Raw genomic sequence first — 25,087 nt, forward strand, 5'->3', positions numbered from 1 at the left:
TTTTTCCCACAATTCTTATAAATTGCTTCAATATCATTAATAAAATGTATAAGAAAAATTTAAACGTTTAAAGGTTATGATTGACGTAAGATATTTGACGTTTCTCTCAGTCCATAGGCGTCCACGAACATTTTTTTTGGGGGAAGGCAACTCGAAAAGCGCCGCCCTTAACGTGTTAATTATCGTTACCATAGTGATGAAATAATTGTCTTAATTGATAATCGTTGCCATGGTGAGTTTCCTAATTTGAACAATTGATGAACCAATTGCAAAAAAAAAATTTACTTTCACCATTAATTATTTTTTTATTAAATTAAGTTAAGTTTAAAGGCGTGACGGATTTCACGTGAATTTCGTCTGAATTGCAAATTGTATTGAGCTGTAGCAGTTCAGTGAAGTGTGAATTTGCGTTGTAATATTCGCAGAACCGAACTGACCGAAGTTGAATTAATTAATTAATTAATAAATAAGTTGATGAATTAGTTGTGAGATACAATTACAACTGCTACTATTACTAAACCCAATTACGGAATTAAACTTCCCGCTTGTTGAATTAGTTGGTTGCGACCAATGAGAACTTTTGTTGGATTAGTTGTGACCAATGAGAAGTTTGCAGCTGCAGTTAATATGCACTTGCAGCCAATGGCAACCGGAGACAACGCCAAGTTTCTATAAGCCCCGCCCACGGACAACACAAATTGAACGAAATAAACAATCACCATGACAACCAATGACAGATATCTTGTATTGTATTGTATTGTTTTCGAGTTTGTGAATATATATATTTTTATGTTTTCTTTCACTCACCTGTAGGATGCGATGTTGTGCAGGCAGGTACGGATGGGACACCGTCGGCGTCGTCGCGTCGAATGGCTTCGGATGGACGCACCGGCGAGGCTTTGAAGCAGCGTCGCGACGCCTCCCGCCACCGCCCCCGCGATTAATATGCACGCTGTTGCGCGCTCCAAAAGACATAACCAACTCCTGACGCCCCCCCTCTCTCCACAAAACCTATTCAACCCCCCCACAACGTTCATCATACATAATCCCACGCAAATCCAACCCTTCGAAGCGGAGGGTTTTTCCTTAAGGTGAATCGCAACGATTACTGTTACTTACGCTAACCGTTTCTTGAGCTCGTCGAGGTGGAAAATGAGGATGCAGTATTCACGATCACCCCAACCGACCGCCCACGCGCATCCCTACGCACCATAAGACGCATTAAACAAAAGACATCGAGACGCGCCAACTGTTTTCTTAATCGCCCAGCAATAAACACTTGTTTTATTGACATCGCACAGCCTACTACATACATAAAATGTAACTTCTTTTTAATTTTCATCATTCTGTATTACTAAAGATATATTTTTCAACATATTATCAAAATTAATTTCGAAAAAAAAAAAACTAATAATTCTAATTAATCTACATAAAACACTTATGAAATTTAATGTTCTTATAACAATATCAACTTTAACTATAATTTGTACGAAAATTGATATTGAAAATATTCTATTTTTTATTTGAAATAAAATTCAAAAATTGAAATTGGTAAACCTGTTGCTTTCAAACATTGACAAATATTCAACATAGGCAACACGATTATCAAAGAACTACGATTGATATTTGAATTATGAAACAATTGGACAATTAGTTGTATTGAGAATGAATACGATTTCAATATAATTTTTGCAAACTGAAGAATGTCGAATGTATTATAAAGTTTCAATACGTTTTTTTAATTTCTTTAAATTGGTAAAGCATATAACGATGCCATCTACATTAAAACAAATGTACTCAATTAAATGCGAACTGTTACGCAACTGTAGGCAACTCGATGAATCACAAAGCAATAAACACTTGTTTTATTGACATCGCACAGCCTACTGTATACATTAAAAGTAACTTCTTTTTAATTTTAATAATTCAGTATTACTAAAGATATATTTTACAACATATTTTCAAATTTAATTTCGAAAAAAAAAACTGATAATTCTTCTGTAATTTTATTAATCTACATAAAATACTTAAGAAATGTAATGTTCTTATAACAATATCAACTTTAACTATAATTTGTACGAAAATTGATATTGAAAATATTCTATTTTTTATTTGAAATAAAATTCAAAAATAGAAATTGGTAAACCTGTTGCTATCAAACATTGACAAATATTCAACATAGGCAACACGATTATCAAAGAACCATGATTGATATTTGAATTATGAAACAATTGGACAATTAGTTGTATTGAGAATGAATACGATTTCAATATAATTTTTGCAAACTGAAGAATGTCGAATGTATTATAAAGTTTCAATACGTTTTTTTAATTTCTTTAAATTGGTAAAGCATATAACGATGCCATCTACATTAAAACAAACGTACTCAATTAAATGTGAACTGTTACGCAACTGTAGGCAACTCGATGAATCACTAAGCAATAAACACTTGTTTTATTTACATCGCACAGCCGACTGCATACATTAAATGTAATTTAATTTTAATAATTCAGTATTACTAAAGATGTATTTTGCAAAATATTATCAAATTTAATTTCGAAAAAAAAAACTAATAATTCTTCTGTAATTTTGTTAATCTACATAAAACACTTAAGAAATGTAATGTTCTTATAACAATATCAACTTTAACTATGAATTAATCTTGTTTTTATAATTTGTACGAAAATTGATATTGAAAATATTCTATTTTTTATTTGAAATAAAATTCAAAAATAGAAATTGGTAAACCTGTTGCTATCAAACATTAACATAGGCAACACAATTGTCAAACAACTATGATTGATATTTGAATTATGAAACAATTAGAATTAGCTGAATACAATTTCAATACAAAATTTGTAAGTTTTTGCAAACTGAAGAATGTCGTGTATTCGATTTTATGTGTATTATAAAGTTTCAATACGTTTTTTTATTTTCTTTAAATTGGTAAAGCATATAACGATGCCATCTACATTAAAACAAACGTACTCAATTAAATGCAAACTGTTACGCAACTGTAGGCAACTCGATTAACATGCATCCGATTCCCGGGCCCAGAAATCGTCCGTCTCCTTTCAACCGACGGCGCAGATTGATCGTCGGCGCCGTCGTCGCGGTTCACTCTCAATCGGATTGGGAAGGTTGGGTGTATTGTGAGTAGCTCGCCCGGCATTTCGCATCGATTTCGAAGAGCACCGATTTAAAAATTACATGACACTGTCAGGCAAACAACAACAACAGGTGATCTTGACAGCGGCTGTCAGGTAAATATATTGTCAGGTCATCTAAGAAGGTGGTGCAAACAGCAGAAGATGATGGATTACGCTCTCGAGGACGAGATTCCGCAGGAGTTCAGAGGCGGATCGCTGAGACTGAGCGAAGAGGAGAAGGCAGCGGCGGCGGCCGCTTCAGCCACGGCGACGTCCTCCACCGCCGGCGATGGTTCCGATAAAAGGAACGGCTGGAAGGACACCTTCTTCTCGCCGATCACCCAGAAACGTAAGAATCAACAAAGACAGAAAACAAAAACACTATCCAATCCAAGGACGCGTCAATTCCTGCTATCTGTTGCATAAAACGGAGAAAGAAAACAAACAAAACAAACGACCTTCTCCAGTTTCTTCAATTGTTTTAAGCCGTCAGCTGTAATTTGAAACGTCAGTCGATGCGAATGTTTCTATATCAAAGCAACAGTTGCTTGAAAACAATCGAGGAAATACCGGTTTTGCACAAGAAAACAAAAACAAAATTACTTTTGTAATTAAACGTTTTTTTTTCGCGCATATTTTAAATACGCGTTCTTATCAAGTTAACATTGGAAAATCGATGTTAAGGTCACAAAACATATCGACGTGTGCAAAACAATTGTTAAAACTTTCACATTTTCCGTTCATTTATTCCATAAATTTTAATACAATAATTGCGTCCAGTTTTCTAAGAAACAAATCTATTTTAAGAAATCAACTTCTTTATACGTTTGCCATCGATGAAATAAATGATTGCTAGGGAATTAATTTGTTATACTTATATAATTGGTTGCTATGGATAAAGCTACGGTTGCTAGCTAATCAATCAATATGTTATATAATCCATTGCTATGGTAACGTTTCAGTAACGGAGACGTTGATGCCGAAATGCCAGACGACGGCGAGCGTAAATCCGGCTGCGGACCAGGGAAACGCTGCTGCCGCCGCTTCCGCCGCAACCGGAAACAACATTCAAAGCATCGAATCGATCAAGGGTGGCCTCCTGGAAACCGCCACAAATTTCTTCACGTTCCGCAAGGGAATCGTAGATGGTGCTGCCAAAGAGTGTTCCGTGGAGTTGATAGACCCGGAGGTGGATGGAAAACCGCAAGCCACTTTTCTCCTCACCGAGTAAAATTTTGAAAAGAATTGTAAAGAAAAGTGTTTGTTAAAAAAATTGAATTTTTTTTAGGATAAATCTGTGGGATTCGGACAAGGAGAAGCTGATCATTCTCACCGACAAGTACATCTTCATAGTGAAGTACGATTTTATCGCGCTGAAGATTTTAGAGCACAAGAAAATCGCTCTGCACGAGTTGGACAACATCGTCATAGGCGATCTGATCTATCCGTCCGGTTCCATGGTTCCGTGAGTAAACTTAACTTTTGTTTTGGATGATCTGATTGGTTTGCAGTCGCTTAAATGGTTTGGCAGATGGCGTCACCAACATCCTGCAGACTTGCCTCTTCCAAGGCTGGTCGAAAACCGAGTCGGAGAGCTGCAGTTTTCATCCCAGGTTGTTGTTATTGCGAACATGATGCAAATGGATTTATGAAATTTAACATTTCTTTTGCTGCAGAGATAGAAATATGCGCGGTGCGAGGATGATGTGGAACAAGGGTAAACCTTTAGGTTTCTCCGAGAAATGGAATCCGTTCAACAACACGATTCCCTTCTGCACGTTAAGCTCTCATCCATTATATTTCCACGAAGGTAAAAATTTTAATTTTCAAAACTTACAATTTTTCTTTCTCTTTACATTAATCCATTTACAGATTGCATTCCGCCGCAGAAGAAGTTGTACGATCTGGACGAGTTCATAGAGAAGTTGAAGGACGTGATGGGATACCTGGAGGAGTCTCAGTTGAGTTGCACCATCCACCACAAACCGATCGTCCTTCAGAATTACGTCGGCTTAAGTTCTCTGATCCACAACAGAAACTCGCTTGGTTTCTTCAAGGTGCGCGGAAAATTTAGCTTCTAAACGATATTTCTTTTCTTTTTTTTATTTTCTTATTCATAAAACAATTTTCGTTGTCGTTGTCGAAAAAAACAAAACAAAATTGTTATGTACACACCTATTTCTATACGGCTCCGCCCACCAACGCTAATAATATCCGCCCACCATTGCGGTTGAAACTCCCCCCCCCACCCACAATCAGGGCGGGGCTCCAAACAATTATCGCTATGGAAATGAAAAGAGCGTAAATTGAGAGATTTTGTATCCTATTTTCTTTTTATATATATACAAAACTTTTATTCAAATGAATCAATCATATCTCGATGAACCGAACCAACGAATCATGTTTTTTTTTTGTTCGCTTCACGCTGCTTGCGTGTGTTTTCATTGTTTTGAAAAAAAAAACTTTTTATGATATATGATAATCGAATTAGGGCCAACGAGGTGCCAAAGGTAACTATATATATATATATATATATAAGAATACAAGAATATATTTATTATATATGCACCAGATTACTATATTTTATTGAATGTGATTATTAATTTTTTTTGTACTGCTGAGTGAGAATTTTTGTTTGTCTGTTTGGGAATCGTATATTTTTTATGCACCGATCGATGTACTTAAAACTTAAAACGGATTATATCAATCAATAAAAGCTCACTTTGGACGTGTCCACGCCTTTATTTTTACATGTCTCCGCCCACTTGCGTTATTTAAGCAATTACGCCTACTTAATACCACGCCCCTTTCAATCTCGTTTAAACATTAAGTAAAGGCTTAGCCAGCCCACTTGCGTTATTTAGGCATTTACGCCTACTTAAAACCACGCCCCTTTCAATCGCGTTTAAATGTAAAGTATAGGCAATTGTTCTTACAATTTATAAGATTATATAACAGAAGACATAAAAGTTGTATTTATTAAATGGATTTCTATATTTTATTTTATTTTATTTTTGTTAGCAAACGAAAGAAGAAAAAAAGAAACAATTCGATTATTTAGCTTACACTCTACACTTGAAAACTAAACGTCTACATTCTGATAGTAATATTTATCTTCACAACTATGGGATGGTCCTCCAGTCGACGAGGCGTGGCTGTGGTGCGTGCAGCAACGCCCTCTGTTTACGCCTCAAATACTCCATGGTCGCCATTTCGCACTTCCACTTCTCTTCCCTCATAAAATCAATTCCTTCGAATTCGGAGATCTTCTCGGCAATAACCACGTCGGTCGTCTCGTCGTAGAACGGGTTGTACTTCTTGAACGTCCTCATCCTCACAGTCGGCTTATCCTTCCGCTTCTCGAGCACCTCGTGCGCCTTCCCCATGATCACGCCCTTAATATTAGTCAACTCCCTCGAAACGTCATCTATGACGTCGCCGAGCTGCTGTATATCCGTCATCTGCATGTTCTTCAGCTTAGCCCTGATCCCGCCCACTATATCAGGCTCCTCCTCCATATCCTGCTGCTGCGTCTCCTCAACGACTTCTCCAATTTGATTGGAGCTGATGATGATTGGATCCAGAGATTCCGTTGCAGGAACCAAATCCATGCAGGTCTGAGTTTCGTGATAGGTCAAAGTCTCCGGTACCAGATCGAAGCAGATCTCCATATCATCGAAAATCTTCTGCTGCGATTGAAAGAGATCCTGACTTTGCGCGTTGCTCTCCAAAGATTGGTTCTCCTCAGTTGTTAAATACACCAACTCCTGTTGGGAATTCTTCATCTGCACGTTCTCAAGCACCAAAACCTTCGAATTTTTTCGCTTCGCAGTTTTCTCTTTCCTCGATCGTCCTCTCGGTTTCTTCGTTGTTTCGCTGATGCCCGAATCCTGCGAGGAAATCGGCTCCGGAGGATGCGGCACCAGGAAGAACTCCTGATTGGTCAACAGACTCATGTCGAACTGAGAGATCGAAGAAGTCGATGGATCTTGACTCAATATTCTTTTGTTCTCGAAGATCGTCGTCAACTCATCGTGCATTTCCTCGTAGAACTCCCGGTCCAGATCAGCCCTCTTCATCTCGAGCGTTGCTAGGCAATTGCAAGCATCTTCGGCGCTGATTCGATCCTTCTGCAGGATCAACTTGCTCTTGATGTGGACGATATCCGAAGTCCAACCGCGCTTCGTCTGCGACATCGCTCAACTGAATCCAATCTGAAATCAAGTTTAAAATGCAAAATCAATCTCTAAGAACTTAATTTCATGCACTTACAATTCGTTCAACAACTCAAACTGCAAACTGCGTCACAATGTGACGTTTCCAATGCAGAATTGCAAATATTATAACAATTAACAATAATAGAATAATAATTCTATCAAATGTATCGTAATTTCGACTTAAATCATAATAATTTATAATAATTAATCAATTAACGCATGTTTACAAGTTATTTAAGTCTTTGGAAATTGTCTCAAAACTTTTTTCAAATTTTGAATTTAACGTATACTTGGTTGCATATAGTAATTATTTTAAATTTATCAATGAAAGATTGTAGAAACTTAATGAACATTTAACTGGATCACAAACATAATTAAAGATTTCTTCAATAATTAATACTCGATTTAAATTTGCGTTTATGTTTCCTCTTGTTATTTATACTTGCGTGCGTTTGATGTTGCCTATGCAGAAGTGTCATCGCAACACGTTTCGTGCGATGTGGTGATGCAATTTTGTGCAGTCGAATTGGAATTGCCGAATTTAGAATCTTAAAGAAGACTTAAAGTATAGTATTAATAGTAAAGTAATCTTAAGGTACTTGGAGTTAAGTTAAGAGATGGCGGAGAAGAAGGTGCAGCAGATCCAGAGGGTTCCGGAAACAATTGACTTCCCCAAGGAGGAGGAGAGAATCCTAACCTTATGGAAACAGTTGGATGTCTTTCATACATGCTTGAAACAGTCGAAGGGAAAGCCCAGGTAATATTTTTTTTTGTTTAAATAAATGCATTTCTTGAAAAACTTGAATTATTTGCATTTCTAAGTTTTAATGGTCATAGTTTAAGTTAAATTATTCAATCAAGGTGAAAGTTTTAATAATTTATGTTGTTGCAGGTATTCTTTTTATGATGGCCCACCCTTTGCGACTGGTTTACCTCATTACGGACACATCTTGGCTGGTACCATCAAGGATGTGGTCACCAGGTACGCCCATCAGCAAGGTTTCTATGTGGAAAGACGATTTGGTTGGGATTGCCATGGGTTACCAGTCGAATTCGAAATTGATAAGACTTTAGGTGCGCAGTTTGTTAGGTCGCATTATCAATTTGAAAGGCTATAATTGTTGATTTGCAGGCATCAAAGGACCAGAGGACGTGATGAAGATGGGCATTGATAAATATAATGCAGAGTGCAGGAAGATCGTCACCAGATACGTGAACGAATGGGAGGTGATCATGGGTCGTATTGGAAGATGGATTGGTAACTTTATTGTGAATATGTTTTAAAGAGTTTTAAATGAATTTGTTGTTGTAGATTTCAAAAATGATTACAAGACTTTGTACCCATGGTTCATGGAGTCCATATGGTGGGTGTTCAGCGAGTTGTACAAGAAGGGATTGGTGTACCAGGGGAATAAGATCATGCCTTATTCGACGGCTTGCAACACGCCGCTATCGAATTTCGAGTCCGGGCAGAATTACAAGGACGTGGTGGATCCTTCGGTGACGGTGAAGTTGCCTATTGTCGGGGATAAGGATGGGGCGTGTCTGCTGGTATGGACGACCACGCCTTGGACGTTGCCAAGCAATTTGGGGGCGTGCGTTCATCCCGTTCACAATTACGTGAGATTGAAGCAGAAGAGCAGCGGGGGCGTGTACATCGTGATGGAAGCGAGGGCGGAGCACATTTTCGCCGCCGACGATTACGAGATCCTCTCCACGTTCCCGGGAGCGCAATTGAAGGGCTTGCAGTACACTCCGATCTTCGAGTATTTCACGGAGATGAAGACGAAGGGCGCCTTCTTCGTGCTGGTGGACGAGTACGTCACGCAAGAATCCGGTACCGGAATCGTCCATCAAGCTCCGTACTTCGGAGAAGACGATTACAGGGTGTGCCTGGCGCACGGTGTGATCAGCAGGGATCAGGAACCTGTCTGTCCGTTGGACGCGAGCGGTAAGTTCACTAAACCCGTCCTCGATTTCGAAGGACAGTACATAAAGGACGCCGACAAGAACATCATCGCCGCGTTGAAGGCCAACGACAGGCTGTTCCATCAAGGACAGGTGAAGCATAGTTATCCGTTCTGCTGGCGCTCCGACACGCCCCTCATCTACAAGGCCGTCCCCTCGTGGTTCATCCGCGTCGAACACATGACGGATAAGCTGCAGGAGGCCAGCGCTGCCACCTACTGGGTGCCCGATTTCGTTAAAGAAAAGCGATTCGGTAATTGGTTGAAGGAGGCGCGCGATTGGGCGGTGAGCAGGAACAGGTATTGGGGAACGCCCATTCCCATCTGGATCTCGGCCAGCGGCGATGAGATCCGAGTCGTGAGCAGCATCGCCGAGCTGGAGGAGTTGACCGGCACTAAGATCACCGATATTCATCGCGAGAGCATCGATCATCTGGAGATACCGTCGAGGATAGCAGGGAATGCACCGTTGAAGAGGATCTCCGAGGTGTTTGACTGTTGGTTCGAGTCCGGATCGATGCCGTACGCTCAGCAGCATTATCCGTTCGAGCACGTCAAGGAGTTCGAGGAGGCGTTCCCAGCCGACTTCATCGCCGAAGGAATCGATCAAACCAGAGGATGGTTTTACACGTTGCTGGTTATTTCGACGGCGCTCTTCGGGAAGGCGCCGTTCAAGAATTTGATTGCTAACGGTTTGGTGTTGGCCGGGGACGGACAGAAGATGTCCAAGAGGAAGAAGAATTATCCGGATCCGCTGGAGGTTGTGAACAAGTACGGAGCGGACGCCCTCAGGTTGTACCTGATCAATTCACCGGTCGTCAGGGCAGAGAACCTTAGGTTCAAAGAGGAAGGTAAGATTCGATCATCGATAATAATTTATTACTACTCGATTAATAATATTGATGGTTTGTGACTGTTTTGCAGGTGTGAGGGATATCATCAAGGATGTTTTCCTGCCTTGGTACAACGCCTTCAGGTTCTTGATGCAGAACATCGAGAGTTACGTGCAGGACAACGGCATCCCGTTCAAGTACTCGGAGAAGCAAGTGAGCAGCAGCAGCAACATCATGGACAGATGGATACTCTCCTTCACGCAATCGCTGTTGGAGTACGTCCGCAAAGAGATGGCTCTGTATCATCTGTACAACGTGGTGCCCAGATTGACCAAGTACATCGATTACTTGACCAACTGGTACGTGCGTATGAACCGCAAAAGGTTGAAGGGCGAAGGCGGCTTGGAGGACTCGAAGCAGGCGCTGATGACCCTCTTCAACGTGCTCTTCAACATCGTCAAGATGATGGCTCCGTTCGCACCTTTCCTCGCCGACAATATGTACCAGTACCTGAAGAAACTGACGGATTCGGAGGGCGACAGCGTGCACTACCTGATGCTGCCCGAGGCCGATCAGAGTTTGATCAACGTGGACATCGAGAGGGCCGTGTCGCGCATGCAGAGCATCATCGAGTTGGGACGTGTGATCCGCGATCGCAAAACGATTCCCATCAAGTATCCTCTTCCCGACGTGGTGATCATCCATCAAGACGACAAGTACATAGAAGATGTCGTTTCTCTGGAGCAGTACATCCTCTCCGAGCTGAACGTGAGAAAGCTGACGACGACCACCGACAAGAGCAAGTACGGTGTGACGTTACGCGCCGAACCGGATCACAAGACTCTAGGCCTGAGACTTAAGAACGACTTCAAGAAGGTCACGGCTGCTATCAAGGCCCTCAACGACGCTGAAATCAATGAGACAGTGACGAAGGGCTTCAGGATGATCGAAGGTCACCGGGTGGAAATCGGAGAGCTTCGCCTGATCTTCAAATCCGACGAAGTCACCTCCACCAAGTACGAAGTGCACAGCGACAACGACGTGCTCGTCCTCTTGGACGTCACCCCGGATCAATCGATGCTGGACGAGGGAATCGCCCGCGAGATAATCAACAGGATCCAAAAACTACGCAAGAAGGCCCATCTAGTTCCAACTGACGAAATCGTCGTTTACTACAAGACCGAGAACGAAATCGAGCGCGTTTCCAACGAGTACAACGGATTCATCGAGGAGGCGATCAAGGCACCCTTCAAGGTAACCACCGCTCGTCGCCCCGAAGATTCCCTCATCCTCGAGGAGACGCAGAAGTTGAAAGACTGCAACCTGCACATCGTCCTCACGAAGATCTCCAACGTGACGACGCCAACAGTGAAATGGGTGAACGTGCAGCTCGTCGATCTCGTCCCGAGGTACGGAATCACCTCCACCAAAGGCTTGGTACTCCTCGAAGGCAAAAAGCCCATCACCCACGAGCAGTTCGTTAAAGAAGTCTGCACGATCTTTGGCGTTCCCGTTGGTTTCGAGCTCGTCTCAGCCTCCGGCTCCAAAATCACCAACAGCAAGGAACTGTTCGCGTGCAGCGGTAAAACCGTGTTCGCCCTGAAGCAGGCATCCGCGAAGCTGGTGGACTACAGCGAACCCTTCTGCAAAGTGAAGAATATTCCAGGAAAAGGTACTTTCATCCTGGAGAATCCAGCGGGCGTACCGAGAAAAACAAATTGTTAACCCACAATTACTTTAATCGTTTTGCAAAACAATAAAGCCGTTTCTTTTTTTAATTTATTGATAATTTTTGCATTATTTATTTGAACTATTTTCAAAGTTTAAACAAATTCCATTCAGCCTACGAATGGCTAAAATTAATTAACGTTAATTATTTAATTAATTGTAAACAAAAAATATATTATTATTTCTATTCCAGGAAAAGGTACTTTCATTCTGGAGAATCCAGCAGGCGTACCGAGAAAAACAAATTATTAACCCACAATTACTTTAATTTCAATCGTTTTGCAAAACAATAAAGCCGTTTCTTTTTTTAATTTATTGATAATTTTTGCATTATTTATTTGAACTACTTTCAAAGTTTAAACAAATTCCATTCAGCCTACAGATGGCGCCACGAATGGCTAAAATTAATTAACGTTAATTATTTGTAAACAAAAAACATATTATTTTCTATTCCATGAAAAGTGAAGAATATTCCAGGAAAAGGTACTTTTATCCTGGAAAGGCGTATCGAGAAAAACAAATTGTTAACCCACAATTACTTTAATTTCAATCGTTCTGCAAAACAATAAAACCGTTTCTTTTTTTAATTTATTGATAATTTTTGCATTATTTATTTGAACTATTTTCAAAGTTTAAACAAATTCCATTCAGCCTACAGATAGCGCCACAAATGACTTAAATTAATTATTGTTAATTATTTAATTAATTGTAAACAAAAATATATTATTTTTTATTCCATGAAAAGTGAAGAATATTCCAGGAAAAGGTACTTTTATCCTGGAAAGGCGTACCGAGAAAAACAAATTATTAACCCACAATTACTTTAATTTCATTCGTTTTGCAAAACAATAAAGCCGTTTCTTTTTTTAATTTATTGATAATTTTTGTATTATTTATTTGAACTATTTTCAAAGTTTAAACAAATTCCATTCAGCCTACAGATGGCGCCAAGAATGGCTAAAATTAATTAACGTTAATTATTTAATTAATTGTAAACAAAAATATATTATTTTCTATTCCAGGAAAAAGTACTTTCATCCTGGAGAATCCAGCAGGCGTACCGAGAAAAACAAATTGTTAACGCACAATTACTTTAATTTCAATCGTTTTGCAAAACAATAAAGCCGTTTTTTTTTAAATTTATTGATAATTTTTGCATTATTTATTTGAACTATTTTCAAAGTTTAAACAAATTCCATTCAGTCTACAGATGGCGCCACGAATGGCTAAAATTAATTATCGTTAATTATTTAATTAATTGTAAACAAAAAACATATTATTTTCTATTCCATGAAAAGTGAAGAATATTCCAGGAAAAGGTACTTTCATCCTGGAGAATCCAGCAGGCGTACCGAGAAAAACAAATTGTTAACCCACAATTACTTTAATCGTTTTGCAAAACAATAAAGCCGTTTCTTTTTTTAATTTATTGATAATTTTTGCATTATTTATTTGAACTACTTTCAAAGTTTAAACAAATTCCATTCAGCCTACAGATGGCGCTACGAATGGCTAAAATTAATTAACGTTAATTAATTTGGCTAAAATTAATTAACGTTAATTAATTAATTAAATGTAAACAAAAAATATATTATTATTTCTATTCCAGGAAAAGGTACTTTCATCCTGGAGAATCCAGCGGGCGTACCGAGAAAAACAAATTGTTAACCCACAATTACTTTAATTTCAATCGTTTTGCAAAACAATAAAGCCGTTTCTTTTTTTAATTTATTGATAATTTTTGCATTACTTATTTGAACTATTTTCAAAGTTTAAACAAATTCCATTCAGCCTTCAGATGGCGCCACGAATTGCTAAAACTAATTTACGTTAATTATTTAATTAATTGTAAACAAAAAACATATTATTTTTTATTCCATGAAAAGTGAAGAATATTCCAGGAAAAGGTACTTTCATCCTGGAGGCGTATCAAACATTTTGCAAAACAATAAAGTCGTTTCTTTTTTTAATTTATTGATAATTTTTGCATTTATTTGAACTATTTTCAAAATTTAAACAAATTCCAATCAGCCTACAGATGCCGCCACGAATGGCTAAAATTAATTATTGTTAATTATTTAATTAATTGTAAACAAAAACTATATTATTATTATTTTTTTCTATTCCATATTTTCATCAGAAATAAAAAGAAAACTTTTATACGTAATTCTTTTAAAAATTCTACGTAACTGTAAATAATTCCAATAATATAAGTGTTTTCATTTCTACTTAATTTTAAAACTGTTATGTTTTGTAGTGAATTCAGAGAAATACGGTTGTTAAAAAATTTCTATTTTATTGCCCCGCAATTTAAACGTCGTTAAATGTGAATTAAAAAAAGTTAGGGACATCTGTAGTTTTTTTTTCGAACCAATATATATTGGCAGCATTGGTTATCTGTATATAAAGGTGGTAGTTTTCTTTCTTTTCGCACAGTTGTCTGTTTGTTTTCGTGGTGGACAGGTGAAATTTGAATTTGTGTTGTCAAACCGGTAGTGGACCGTTGATGCTAAAAGTTTTGCGCTGTTTCTTTTCTTCATTCGCTTTTGGTCTCAACCGAAGAACAGATCGTCGCCAGTTTTAACATTAAGTGAGTGAAATCGTTGAGTGCGTGTGAGAACGGAGCGAAAATTAAATGCAATAGACAATTCGTGGTAAGTTTGTTCGATTTACACAAATTGAATTAAGAAAAAAAAAATATTGCTATTCAATTTTTTTACTCCCCCGTTTTCGATATAGCCTGCTTTGATTGTAATATCGTTGTTGTTTTGCATTCGCAGTTACGAGTTTGCTTAAGGATTAAAAAAAACAATGGGTGATTTGATAGAGTTCAACAGTCCGGCTCCTAAGGACGAGACATCCTTCACGACACTCTTCAATTCGAACGATTTCAATCTTCACCTGAACTTCGATCTGGGTCGAGAGTCGATGCCGTTTCGACCGTCGAGCATAGGGAGAGAATCTCTTCAGGTGCTGGACATCACAGGCAGAGAGTCTTTGGGCATTCTGCACATGAACAGCCCTTCCATAAGACTCACAGAACCAGACTTCCTGCAGCACCTTCCGCTAAGCGGTGACACACTCAACACAGCAATCCTGCATCCGTTATCTTTCTTGGACAGGAAGAATTCAAATGTTTCCAGTGTATCGTCGAATGCATTCAGTCTGTACAATTCGAGTAACTTCAACGAGAGCGTTGCCCCGTCCACCATATACTCTGCAAACTCTTTGAAGGGTTTGAGCAGTTCAGATTTCAACAACGCCTTCATTTCGAATCAGTTCAGTCAAGATGATCTGCTGTTGAGTGAGCTGAATCAGAGGATCGATGAGAGAATGAGACTGTACAGTTTGCCTGTTGCTGCGAACGTTCCAGAGACTGAGACTGATTTGGATGCAATTAAGAGGAGGTGCATCAGTGCTGAGGTTAAAAGTAATAGGACTTCTTCCGTGGAGGAGGATGATGATGAATTTGTAAGTATTATTATTATTATTGATTGTGTTTACTATTGCTAATTTCGTTTTTTTTTAGAATGATTCGGTGTTCATCGAGGCTCATCATATTGCTTGTAAAATAGCTGATGGCTCAATTTTAGAAGCCTGTAAGTATTTCGTATTAATTAATTAGTTATATAATTGTATAATGTTGTTGTTGTTTTAGCTTATGAGGAGGGAAATATTTTGGATTGTACCCCACAGCCATTTTTGGCGAATGATGAGTCTGATATGGAGATAGAGAAGGTGGTGAAATGTGATAAAGAGTCGATGTTCAAGGAGATCGATCGAATAATTCCGCCTCAAATCCCAGAGGTAAACGAAGAGGAAGAGGTGCTCGTAGTTGAGGAGCAGCAACAGGATAAGAACGAGGAGGTTGTGGATGAGGAGGAGAGTCGTAATAGCAGCAACGTTGCAACGCTGTTAGAGTACAAGCAGAATTTGTTGGACCTTCTTAACGGCGAGGGGAAGATTGATGTTTCGAACATATCTAACCGCTCGAGTAAGTTTAGGGAGGCCGGTGAAATTATACTGACCCTGTCCACTTTATTGAATGGTTCTGACATCAACTACGAGCGGAAGATCGCCGGGCACAGTTTGCTGCTAAATCTAGCGGATCTCATGTGTTCTTCCACAGGATCCGTCTGCAGCAGCATCAGCTCGGAGGATTCCGGTCACAGTTCGATCGAGGACAAGCAGCATAATCGACCGATATCGGATGTCGAGCAGGAGAAGGAGGAACTGGAACGGGACGCGGAGCTGCCGCTGGATCTCAGCAGGACGGCGGCGTCCGTGTCGCTCACGGAGAAATTGCTCCAAGGAGATGGTGTCGACAAAGGGTCACGTCTCTGTCAATCGTTCGGAATGCCGCTGATCTCGAACAACCTGAACAGTCAGGTCACGGAGATGAAGAACATCATCATCGGAATGGAGACCAAGTGCAACGTGAGCAGCGACAGCAACGCCAGTTCCATAACGAGCTCGAACAAGCTGAAGCCCAAAAAAATCGAGGAAACCAAAAAGGGACCGATGAAAGCCATGCTTCCGGTCAACGCGATCACCAAAAAGAAAGGTATTATTTCGACATTTTCAATCTTGGAAAAGTATTTTAACATTTTTATCTTCATCTCAAAGACCTCCTGAAGGACTCCAAGATCGCCAAATCTCAGTTGACGAACACTCCGCTCAGGAAGCAATCCATTGGCACATCCATTTCCAAAAGGATTAGCACCCCTTTAATCGTAAGTAAATACAAGATTTAAGACTTGAGCATTCCTAGAAATTAATAATAATAATAATCAAGTTTATTGACCAAAAGAATATAAAGAAAACAAAATAAAATAAATTTACTATGAGTACATTTGGCCAAAGGGAACCGAATCAGTTTTTCCAAGTAGAAAACAAAAGATCAACTGTTCTTCCTTCGGTCCCGAAAAAAATAAAATAAATATAAAGTACACAATTAGCCCACAAATAAAAAGCAAGTGAAATTATAGTAAATAAATAAGTTAAAAATCATATAAATATATAGAAAAGTACATAAAGACAAAAATATATAAAAGAATTCGTTTTCAATTCCTCACAGAACACTAAGCTAAAGCCGATGGCGCAATCCACGCCCGACAGGACGCAACCGCAGAGCAAATTGTCCATCCCTCTGGCCTGTTCCAGTCAGATCAAGAAGAAATCTTTGGAATGCTCCGTGTCTCCTCTAGTAAAAACCACCAGTTTTGATGAAATGTGGTTAGTATATTCTATACACGATTCGCGTGTTGCAACGATAATTAATTATTTGTTTGCAGTAATTATAACATGAATAAGTCTGATTCCGTGACGAACGTGTCCACAACGGCGACGAACACGAGCGGTCGTTGCCGGTCGACGAACGAAGGGTCGAAAGGGGCTGGTACTACTACCACAACCGGTCTGATACGCCCACGTCGCTATAGCGTTGGCAAAGAGAACCTCGTGTCCAGTTTGAGGAAGATTGCTAAACCAAACTTATCAGTATCTGATCCGAAAAGGACGGAAGATGGCGACATCAGCAGCAGTAGGATCGCCCTCAGGAACACCTCCAACAGGAGCATAGGAATGAAGCCAACGAATTTGGTACATTACTAAGCAGCGACTCCTTCCTTCCTTCCTTCCTTCATTCCTAAGATGATTTCCCCCCGTCCGTTAGACTTATTTATTCTTTATTTTTCAGATGTCGAAGATAAAATGTGTTAAGAAATAAGCTCGATTTTAGTTAATATTAAGGTAATTAGTATTATTATTATTACACTCTATTATTTTTTTTTGTCTCTTTCTCTTCTCTTCTCTTTATATATGTTTAGTACGTTGTTATGATCTTGGAAAAAATCGAAACTATTACGATATATATATATATATTTATAAAAAAAAAAAGTAATAAGGAACTGGAAAGAGAGATTATAAAATATCACACGTTATTATAGTATTATACAAAACATACAGACATTTATTTTTTGGGTAATTTGGAAAGAAAGAAAAAATACCATTCCTTAAAACGGCCACCTTTCTTCTTCCTGTATTTTCCTTAATGGATTCCTCCCACTTTAATCCAGTAGTTTGTGGAAGGTGGCCTAAATTGAAGTAGAAATAGGTTTGATATATGATTTATTTGGTGTGTATTTTCACCTACTAACACAGATTGATTGTTGCATTGAGCAAGAGGTCGCCTTTTGTTGGCTTAATTGAAACGAGCACGAGACGTGAAAATAAATAAATAAATAATACGAAAGGTGGAAGGTCAGGGTTTGGTGATATTGAAGTTGATTGGTCGTCGAGGCCAGACGTCCACGTTGAGCAGCTTTTCCTTCTTCTCCCACAGCGAGACGATCTCAGCCTCGAACGGTCTGATGTAGCTCTCCATCCACTCTGAGATGGTGTAGTTATCGTAGATGTCTGCCATTGAGGTCCAGAGGTTCGTCTCTACGGACCACAGCTGCCCCTTGAACCAATCCAGATCGGCGGTGCCGCTCTCCACCAGTTCGGGGTTGGAGAACGAATGCCTCACGTTGAACTCGTTCATCCATCCTTTGATGCGTGAATCGGCGAGAAGCTGAGCGTACTTGTCCTTGAGCTGCTTCAGTCTGTAGACTTCGTCGAGGATCTCGGCGCCCGGATAGGAGCACTTCGGGTTACCGTAGTTGGGGCCGAGCAGGCCGTACGGTTTGTCGCAGTTCAAGAGGTTGCCAACGTCGATGGGCGGGTCCGTGGGCGGATCGTTGTTCCCAGCCAATTGGCGGAAGCACATTGCCAGAGATGGGATGGCGACGGGGAGGAGCTCGCAGAGGACGGCGAAATGGTCGTACCGTTGCCATCCGGTGATGAAGATGCCTTCGAAGTGGATGGTCATGCTGTAGTCGCGTACCACGTTCATCCAGGAGGCGTGATTATCCACGTGGTAAGAGGCGTCGGTGATGTATTGGTTACTACCAGTCGCCCCCTTGAACGCGCTCGCAATCCAAACGCTCTGAAAGACGTTGCTGTACTTGTACAGGACTTTGTGCGTTAACGTCGTGTAGATGTCCGGCACGTACTTCCAGACGACCGGTGTCACGTAATCGGCGATACCGCTCTCCTTCAGATCCGGTTGCTCGATGTTCCTCAACAGATCATCCCATATGAGCACCTTGACACCCGGATACGTTTGCTTGATGTGTTTCGCAACGGTGACGATGTGGTCGAGGAAGAGACGCACTTTGGACCATCCGTGCTTCAGCATCCTGTCGTAACATCTGTTGCAGCTGCCCACGTGGAAGACTTCGTCGCATCCGATGTGAATCGCCTTCGCTTTAGGATGAGCACGCAACACCTGACCAATCATCGACTGGATCAGATCCAAGGATTGGAAATTGCTCGGACAGATCGTCTGCGGATACCAAGTCTCCTCGCGCAGATCCCTGTACTTCTCCAGTTTCAGTATGAACTCCATGTGGCCGAACGTCTGCACCAGTGGGATGATCTGCAGGTGATGTTCATCGGCGAGCGCGTTCATCTCGCTGATGTTCTGCACGCTGTAGTGATTCAGCGCTGAAATGTCGCCGTCGTACGGGAACATATCTTCGTACTCCATCAGGATACCGGTGGCGCCCATCTTCGCGAACAGCGGTAAAATCTTCCGCAGATATTCCACTTTCGGAGGCGCTCCCTTCAGGTCCAGATGGACGATCTTCTCCCCGCGGAAGCCCTGCTGACGATGCTGCTGCTGCGAAGCGGTGCGTCCGGACCTCGTCTTCAGGTAGTTATCGAACGACGGCACCACCTGCACCTCCTTCAACCTCCTCAGTTCGCGTTCGAAGTTTAAATAGATGTAGATGATGAAAACGGTGATGAGCACTAGGAATACGCCGCTCAGCGGCTTCAGGAATTTCAATTTCGTCTTCTTCATCGTCGTACCTATGTCCACTGTCCTCAGCCCAACTGAACCACCATTCCTTATCAATTTCTTACCTCCATTCTTCATCAAACAACAACAACAACAATAATAAACCACAAGAGAAACCACCCTTCCCTATATCAAGAGGGTTATGTTTTGAATACGATGTTTATCGGTTGTCATCTAACGCCCCCAGAACAGACCAAACACCCCAACATTATACTTCCAACCATCTACCTTTTTAATGAACGCAAATCAACAATTATTAACTTATTTCACAAACCATAAGAAGTTAAGTTAACAACATTTAATCTATAGTATCAAGTAGAAAACATGTTTTGGAACTTCTTATAGCAGCTTATGCAACCAAAGAATCAGTTACACGATTAGGATGTTAATTAAATGATTTAAAAGTAACAGTTACATGTAGGAATATATTTAGCAATTAAATATTATACAAAAAACAAACAAAATTCTTAATAGACGCAACGGATCGTATCTCATCATTTCTTTGCTCTCTTTGCCTTCAGTCCCTTCTTGGCGCCCAATCTTGCCGCACCGATTATATTCTTGAACTGTCCCAGTCTCTTCGTCTTCTTCCTCTTGTTCAACGTGCTCCTCTCCAGAGGAACGTACGCATACGGATCAACCTTGTTCTTCTTCTTGACATCACCTGAAGCCTTCTTGGATTTGTACTCGGAACCGGTGCCGCTGTACACTGAACTCGTCGAAGCTCCAACATTTCTAAATTAAAGCAAAAAAAAATTAATGCGTTAACATTTATAATTCTTAATAAATAGTTTTTATTACCTGTGGATTCCGGAACCTCCGGGTTTGTACTTGGATACCATGCTGCTTGCAACGCTGCTAGCATCCGACCTCTTTCTCTTGCTATCTCTGAGTATCTCGGTGGCCGCATCGTCGTCACAGTCGGTGTCGGAGTCGCTCTCGCCAAAGTTGATTTTACTCGCTTTCGGTACTCTCTTTGCGCCGCCGCCGCCATCAGAATCATCAGAGTCCAACTCGTTGATGATGAGCCTTCCATCGGTTGTGGTCTTGAATCCTCTGTCCTTGGCCTTCTTCTTGGCCTCGGCATCCAGTGGTTCAGTCTGCTTCGTCGGTTTATTCGCGACGATCCTGTTGATGACCGTCGGATCCTTGAAATCGATGATGTCGTCCTCGTCCTCTTGGATGTACGCCTTGTACTTCTTCTGTCTGGACCGCTGATCGTTAGTTTCCACCTCATCATCGTCGAAATCTGAGTCGGAATCGGCGAGAATCTCCTCGACGCTCTTCGGCCTCGATTTAACCAGGAAGTCCTCCTCCATATCGACGTCTCCGTTCTGTTGCTGCTCCTCGGCGGACTTGCGCAGCCTCTTCATCCTGTTCTGCATCTTCCGCATATTCCTCAACCTCTTGTACATTACGGTGTCGGTGGTTGGGACGTACGGCATGATCGCATCGCAGCCAAACTTGCGGATCAACTTCTCCAGCAATCGCTTCGTCTTCATGCGGAAATGAGTCGCGCAGTCCTTGTTCATGTCGCACATCGTCGACACGATCTTCTGCAAAGATGTGGCTATGATAGGACTGGGTAGACTGCTGATGTAAATCTTCATGAAGCTCAGACACGTATCGACGATTTCTCGTGTCGGCGTCGTGAGCAGCATCAAAATGTTATCGAGGATGAGCGAGATGTTGTTCTGTCCCAATGTGCCGGTGAAGTTGTGAAGGATCGAGGCGAGCGCGAGGATCGTCGATGCCATCAGATGCACGTCTCCTGCTAAACCTGCTATCACCATGGTGACGAACTCTTGCATCCTGTCGTGCGTCTCGAGGATGCCTCCGATTGTGTTGAGGAGATCGAAAGCCACGAGTCTCGTCTTCTCTTTAATATCTTTGCAGCAGAGCACAGCCTCTGGAATGGTAGACTTGATCAGATTGCTGTCGTGGTCGAGAGCCGGTTGCGCCTTCAGCAGGAAGTTCAAGCAACGGAGACGGGCGACCTTGCTCTGCACCGCAGCCGTCTGCAGCGTCTTCATCAGCAGCTTCTGCACCAGCTTACGGTGTTTCCGTAGGAACTCCTTGACGCCCTCCGCTTCACTGCCGCAGATCTCCTCCATCAATCGGTAAGCCTTCTTCTGCTCTTTGTTATCCTTGATATCAGGCAGATGCTTAACGCACTGCATGAACATCTTCTCGACGCTCTCCGCGTCCTGATACCTCACCAAGATACGAATCAGGTCGAGGATACTCTCCTTCACGATCATCTCTTCCGTTCCCGTGAGATTCTCGAGTCTGCTCAGCGCGTTATCGAACAGCTGCTTCGTCAGTTCAGCTCTCGCTATCGTCAAATACACCTACAATATTGATTAAGTAATTAAGTTTATAATTAATTAAATGCTAGTAAAATACTCACAGCGATTGTATCAAGAGCCGCCAACCTTTGACCCTCCTCGTCCGTGCCGAATGGTTTCGTCGTGTACACGTTGAACAGTATGGGCAGGTAGTTCTTATCAAATCGGGCAAGCTCGGCGATGTCCGCCTCGTTCTCGGTCTCCTTCGCGCTCGTGATCAGTTTCCTTAGAGACGCCATCACAGCCAATCGCAGCTCCTTGTGCTCCGATATGGCCACACCCAATATCCTAGCAACGCCCTACAAAACAAACGAAAGGTAAATACATAACAAATAATAATAATTACAGTTTAACAATTACCTTAAAACTGGCGCTGATGTCGATTGGACTGTTGCAGAAACTCGGAAGGAGATTCCAGAGCTGCAGATAGAGAAGCTCAGCGCTGTGCGCTCCAATCGCGTCGTTTCTATTCGTCAATTCCGCGGATTTGTTCTGACACGCCGTGGCCAAAGGTAAGATACCCTTGATCCAAAAGTCCAATTTCGAAGAGCGAACGTTCTCCTTCAGCACCGGTATCAACCACGACCTATCCAATATGAGTTCACCGTTATCCTTCTGCAAATTGAATTGATTAAATTCTCTTATATAACAGCAGGTGAGACAAATCCGCTTACCTTAAGCGATATAACGCTGAGCACTGTTTCAGGTCCAACGAATCTTATGGCTGCGCCGACCGCGTGCTCCAACTCGTTGTTGTAACTGAACTTGTACGAATCTCTTAATTCGGACAGGGTTTTCAGACATCCCAAAAGAAGACTGCTGCAATTCGCGCCTCCGATCTGCGCAAGAAACAAAAACGTTAACATCATGCGATTAATTATGAAAGCTGTTGCATTACCTCGAACATTACGGACATGCAATGCAAGACCTGAGGCCATGCGTGGTTGTACTGGTAGCCGAGACCCAGCTCCACGGTTTGGAAACACTTGCTCATCAAATGCTCGTACTTTCTGGCCATGTCAGGGTCCGCGCAGATCGGACCAGCAGCATCCTTCAGGAGCATCTCCACGGCTCTCGTCGCTGCCATCACTATCTCGGACTTTTGCGAGAGCCACAGTTGCGTGATGGACGTGAAGACTTTCGGTAAAGACGCAGCGCACATTGCAATATCGATGCTGCAATGAGGAAAAAATAGTTTTAGAAACGTTGCTTTATAATGAAATGGTATGCTCTTACTCTGCCAGATGGACGTGCGCTTGTTGCATGACTGTTAACCACGCCAAAGTGGGCTGGGCATCCATGGAGGATGGTTGATAATCGTAGAGGGCTGTGATCATCTGTCCGTTGAATTTGGCGGAGGCGACGGCCTTCGCCGACGAGAAGAGCGCGTGCAGAACTTGCAGACCTCCGGACGTGACCAGAGGATAGTTGAGTGACATCAACTTCAGAATCATCTCACCACAGGCCTAAAACAAAATTAACAGTACAGTTTCCATAGTAAGTACCAATGTTTCCATGGTAATCTTATTTATGAAGTGCTTACCTTAAGATGTCCTTTGTTGAAATAACAAATCGTGTCCTTCAAGAAGTTCAACGTATGAAGCATCGTCGTTTGTCCCGCTTGGATGGAGGAGACGAGAACAGTCCCATTGGAATTGGTGCCCAGACAAGCCTCCAACGCTTGCAGACTGAATTCCGCGACTTTATCCGCTGCCGGATTGTAATTGTTTTCGTTCTTAAAGATGTCAGCTCCGATGACGGCAAACACAGCCTGCTGAGCCGCTTTCCTCCACTGACAAAAACAACAACAACAGATAACACGTAAAATATCTATAGTAAAAATATCAATTAAATTTACCTTAGGTTTGGAGTGGACACAGAATGGATTGACGATCGAGGCGAAGATCTGCAAGGTTTGCGAGTGCGTCCAGATGGCCAACTCCTGTTCCCTGAGACATACTCCAAGCACCCCGAAGATCGATTTGATTATGACGTTGTTGTCGGACGTGCAGTATTGGTTCATCAGTTTCAACAGTTTGCTGGTAACATCACCAAAGCTCGTCCTCAAAACTGCCGTAGGTACTTTTTTAATACCCATATTCAATAACGAAAGAACTGCAGTCATTTGGTCCTCTGTGGCTTCTTCGGAAGTGCTCAATTGCTCCAATGTAGTTAACTTTAAAAAAATAATGTTATTTATATCAATCGAGTAATAATAGTAAACAAAAGTTTTACCAAAGTGCAATAGTATTCAGTGGGTGTTTCGGTTCCACCATTCTGCTTGATGACCTCAGTGACGGCAGCCAGAATAGCCAGCATCTCTTTGTGCAAAGCCGAGTCTGATCTGAAGACAGTGAGGAACCTATTGTACGATACATTCGTGCAGTCTGACCATTCAGAGGCAAACGATTTGCATGATGATTGCACGCTGTACTCTGTCCCAGAATCATCGGCATCCATCTCCTGATCGGCAATCTCCTGCTTCTTTGGCATGGAGTATTGCACGGCATCGTGCTTCTTCAAAGCATCAGTTGTCAAACTGGAGGCACCTGCAATTGTTTTCCATTAGTTATTGTTTTTTTTTTAGGAAAATAAGAGAGAGAAAAAACAACAAACCCAAATTCTCCTGGAAGAAACGCGATTTCGCCAGATCCCTGTACTTCTTCGTCTCCGGATTCGAGTTGGAACTCTGACCCTTGGGCCATCGTTTGCCCTTCGTCTGACCCTTCAACTTGCTCCGAAACTTCCCCATGGCGCACTACGCAGATATCCGTTTGTGAATCACAAACAACTAACCAAACACGTGCGTCTCGCTGGATGCATCAAAGGATAACCTCAAAATCTGACAGCAGTCTTTTGAACTACTCTCGATTCGAACTACATAATTAGTTGAGATGCTCGATGGACGTTTGAACTAATCCGGAAGCGAGATAAGATAACGA

At 41.5% G+C, this 25,087-nt stretch overlaps 5 protein-coding genes across 9 annotated transcripts; 3 read left to right on the forward strand and 2 right to left on the reverse strand.

Annotated features, from left to right (window-relative positions):
* The first annotated feature begins 3,085 nt into the window (after positions 1-3,085).
* Positions 3,086-5,678, forward strand: LOC108564246 (tumor protein p63-regulated gene 1-like protein). The gene is made up of 6 exons (XM_017923238.1): positions 3,086-3,498; positions 4,112-4,376; positions 4,438-4,614; positions 4,661-4,762; positions 4,826-4,959; positions 5,022-5,678. Exons 1-6 carry the CDS (start codon positions 3,312-3,314, stop codon positions 5,228-5,230), a joined length of 1,074 nt encoding a protein of 357 aa, XP_017778727.1. The 5' UTR covers positions 3,086-3,311; the 3' UTR covers positions 5,231-5,678.
* Positions 5,679-7,856: 2,178 nt separating this feature from the next.
* On the forward strand, positions 7,857-13,604 carry LOC108564254 (isoleucine--tRNA ligase, cytoplasmic). Of its 4 annotated transcripts, none has more exons than XM_017923247.1 (6): positions 7,857-8,123; positions 8,259-8,440; positions 8,499-8,624; positions 8,679-10,184; positions 10,258-11,838; positions 13,504-13,604. In XM_017923247.1, the coding sequence occupies exons 1-6, from the start codon at positions 7,984-7,986 to the stop codon at positions 13,560-13,562; spliced, it is 3,594 nt and encodes a 1,197-aa protein (XP_017778736.1). In that variant the 5' UTR covers positions 7,857-7,983; the 3' UTR covers positions 13,563-13,604. The 4 variants fall into 4 exon arrangements, with proteins under 4 accessions (XP_017778736.1, XP_017778738.1, XP_017778737.1 ...); XM_017923249.1 differs by having other exon boundaries at positions 13,510-13,604; XM_017923248.1 differs by lacking the exon at positions 13,504-13,604 and adding an exon at positions 12,950-12,981 and having other exon boundaries at positions 10,258-11,865.
* A 740-nt stretch (positions 13,605-14,344) lies between these two features.
* Positions 14,345-17,824, forward strand: LOC108564250 (rho GTPase-activating protein gacF-like). 2 transcript variants are annotated; one of them, XM_017923242.1, is made up of 9 exons: positions 14,345-14,548; positions 14,675-15,365; positions 15,424-15,493; positions 15,553-15,888; positions 16,024-16,458; positions 16,521-16,627; positions 16,972-17,129; positions 17,189-17,495; positions 17,593-17,824. In XM_017923242.1, the coding sequence occupies exons 2-9, from the start codon at positions 14,706-14,708 to the stop codon at positions 17,620-17,622; spliced, it is 2,103 nt and encodes a 700-aa protein (XP_017778731.1). In that variant the 5' UTR covers positions 14,345-14,548; positions 14,675-14,705; the 3' UTR covers positions 17,623-17,824. The 2 variants fall into 2 exon arrangements, with proteins under 2 accessions (XP_017778731.1, XP_017778730.1); XM_017923241.1 differs by having other exon boundaries at positions 15,553-16,458.
* A 24-nt stretch (positions 17,825-17,848) lies between these two features.
* LOC108564251 (hexosaminidase D-like) lies at positions 17,849-20,141 on the reverse strand. The gene has a single exon (XM_017923243.1). The coding sequence runs from the start codon at positions 19,873-19,875 to the stop codon at positions 18,157-18,159; it is 1,719 nt and encodes a 572-aa protein (XP_017778732.1). The 5' UTR covers positions 19,876-20,141; the 3' UTR covers positions 17,849-18,156.
* A 58-nt stretch (positions 20,142-20,199) lies between these two features.
* LOC108564247 (RRP12-like protein) lies at positions 20,200-24,981 on the reverse strand. The gene is made up of 11 exons (XM_017923239.1): positions 24,762-24,981; positions 24,381-24,694; positions 24,004-24,321; positions 23,689-23,937; positions 23,382-23,611; positions 23,044-23,320; positions 22,820-22,984; positions 22,506-22,760; positions 22,208-22,444; positions 20,599-22,148; positions 20,200-20,532 (listed from the first exon to the last, which is right to left on the reverse strand). Exons 1-11 carry the CDS (start codon positions 24,895-24,897, stop codon positions 20,292-20,294), a joined length of 3,972 nt encoding a protein of 1,323 aa, XP_017778728.1. The 5' UTR covers positions 24,898-24,981; the 3' UTR covers positions 20,200-20,291.
* Between the last annotated feature and the right edge of the window lie 106 nt (positions 24,982-25,087).

This window comes from Nicrophorus vespilloides, unplaced genomic scaffold, assembly GCF_001412225.1.
Source record: "Nicrophorus vespilloides isolate i.1.1-1 unplaced genomic scaffold, Nicve_v1.0, whole genome shotgun sequence".
NCBI classification, from domain to species: domain Eukaryota; kingdom Metazoa; phylum Arthropoda; class Insecta; order Coleoptera; family Silphidae; genus Nicrophorus; species Nicrophorus vespilloides.

Coding starts and splice junctions, on each gene's coding strand:
- LOC108564246 (XM_017923238.1), top strand. CDS start 3,312: ATGATGGATTACGCTCTCGAGGACGAGATTCCGCAGGAGTTCAGAGGC. Junction 3,499..4,111: donor CTCGCCGATCACCCAGAAAC/GTAAGAATCAAC, acceptor GTAACGTTTCAG/TAACGGAGACGTTGATGCCG. Junction 4,377..4,437: donor GCCACTTTTCTCCTCACCGA/GTAAAATTTTGA, acceptor AATTTTTTTTAG/GATAAATCTGTGGGATTCGG.
- LOC108564254 (XM_017923247.1), top strand. CDS start 7,984: ATGGCGGAGAAGAAGGTGCAGCAGATCCAGAGGGTTCCGGAAACAATT. Junction 10,185..10,257: donor CCTTAGGTTCAAAGAGGAAG/GTAAGATTCGAT, acceptor ACTGTTTTGCAG/GTGTGAGGGATATCATCAAG. Junction 11,839..13,503: donor GAAGAATATTCCAGGAAAAG/GTACTTTCATCC, acceptor TTTCTATTCCAG/GAAAAGGTACTTTCATCCTG.
- LOC108564250 (XM_017923241.1), top strand. CDS start 14,706: ATGGGTGATTTGATAGAGTTCAACAGTCCGGCTCCTAAGGACGAGACA. Junction 17,130..17,188: donor ACCAGTTTTGATGAAATGTG/GTTAGTATATTC, acceptor ATTTGTTTGCAG/TAATTATAACATGAATAAGT. Junction 17,496..17,592: donor GAATGAAGCCAACGAATTTG/GTACATTACTAA, acceptor TTTATTTTTCAG/ATGTCGAAGATAAAATGTGT.
- LOC108564251 (XM_017923243.1), bottom strand. CDS start 19,875: ATGAAGAATGGAGGTAAGAAATTGATAAGGAATGGTGGTTCAGTTGGG.
- LOC108564247 (XM_017923239.1), bottom strand. CDS start 24,897: ATGGGGAAGTTTCGGAGCAAGTTGAAGGGTCAGACGAAGGGCAAACGA. Junction 24,322..24,380: donor CTGAATACTATTGCACTTTG/GTAAAACTTTTG, acceptor ATTTTTTTAAAG/TTAACTACATTGGAGCAATT. Junction 22,445..22,505: donor ACATCAGCGCCAGTTTTAAG/GTAATTGTTAAA, acceptor TTTGTTTTGTAG/GGCGTTGCTAGGATATTGGG.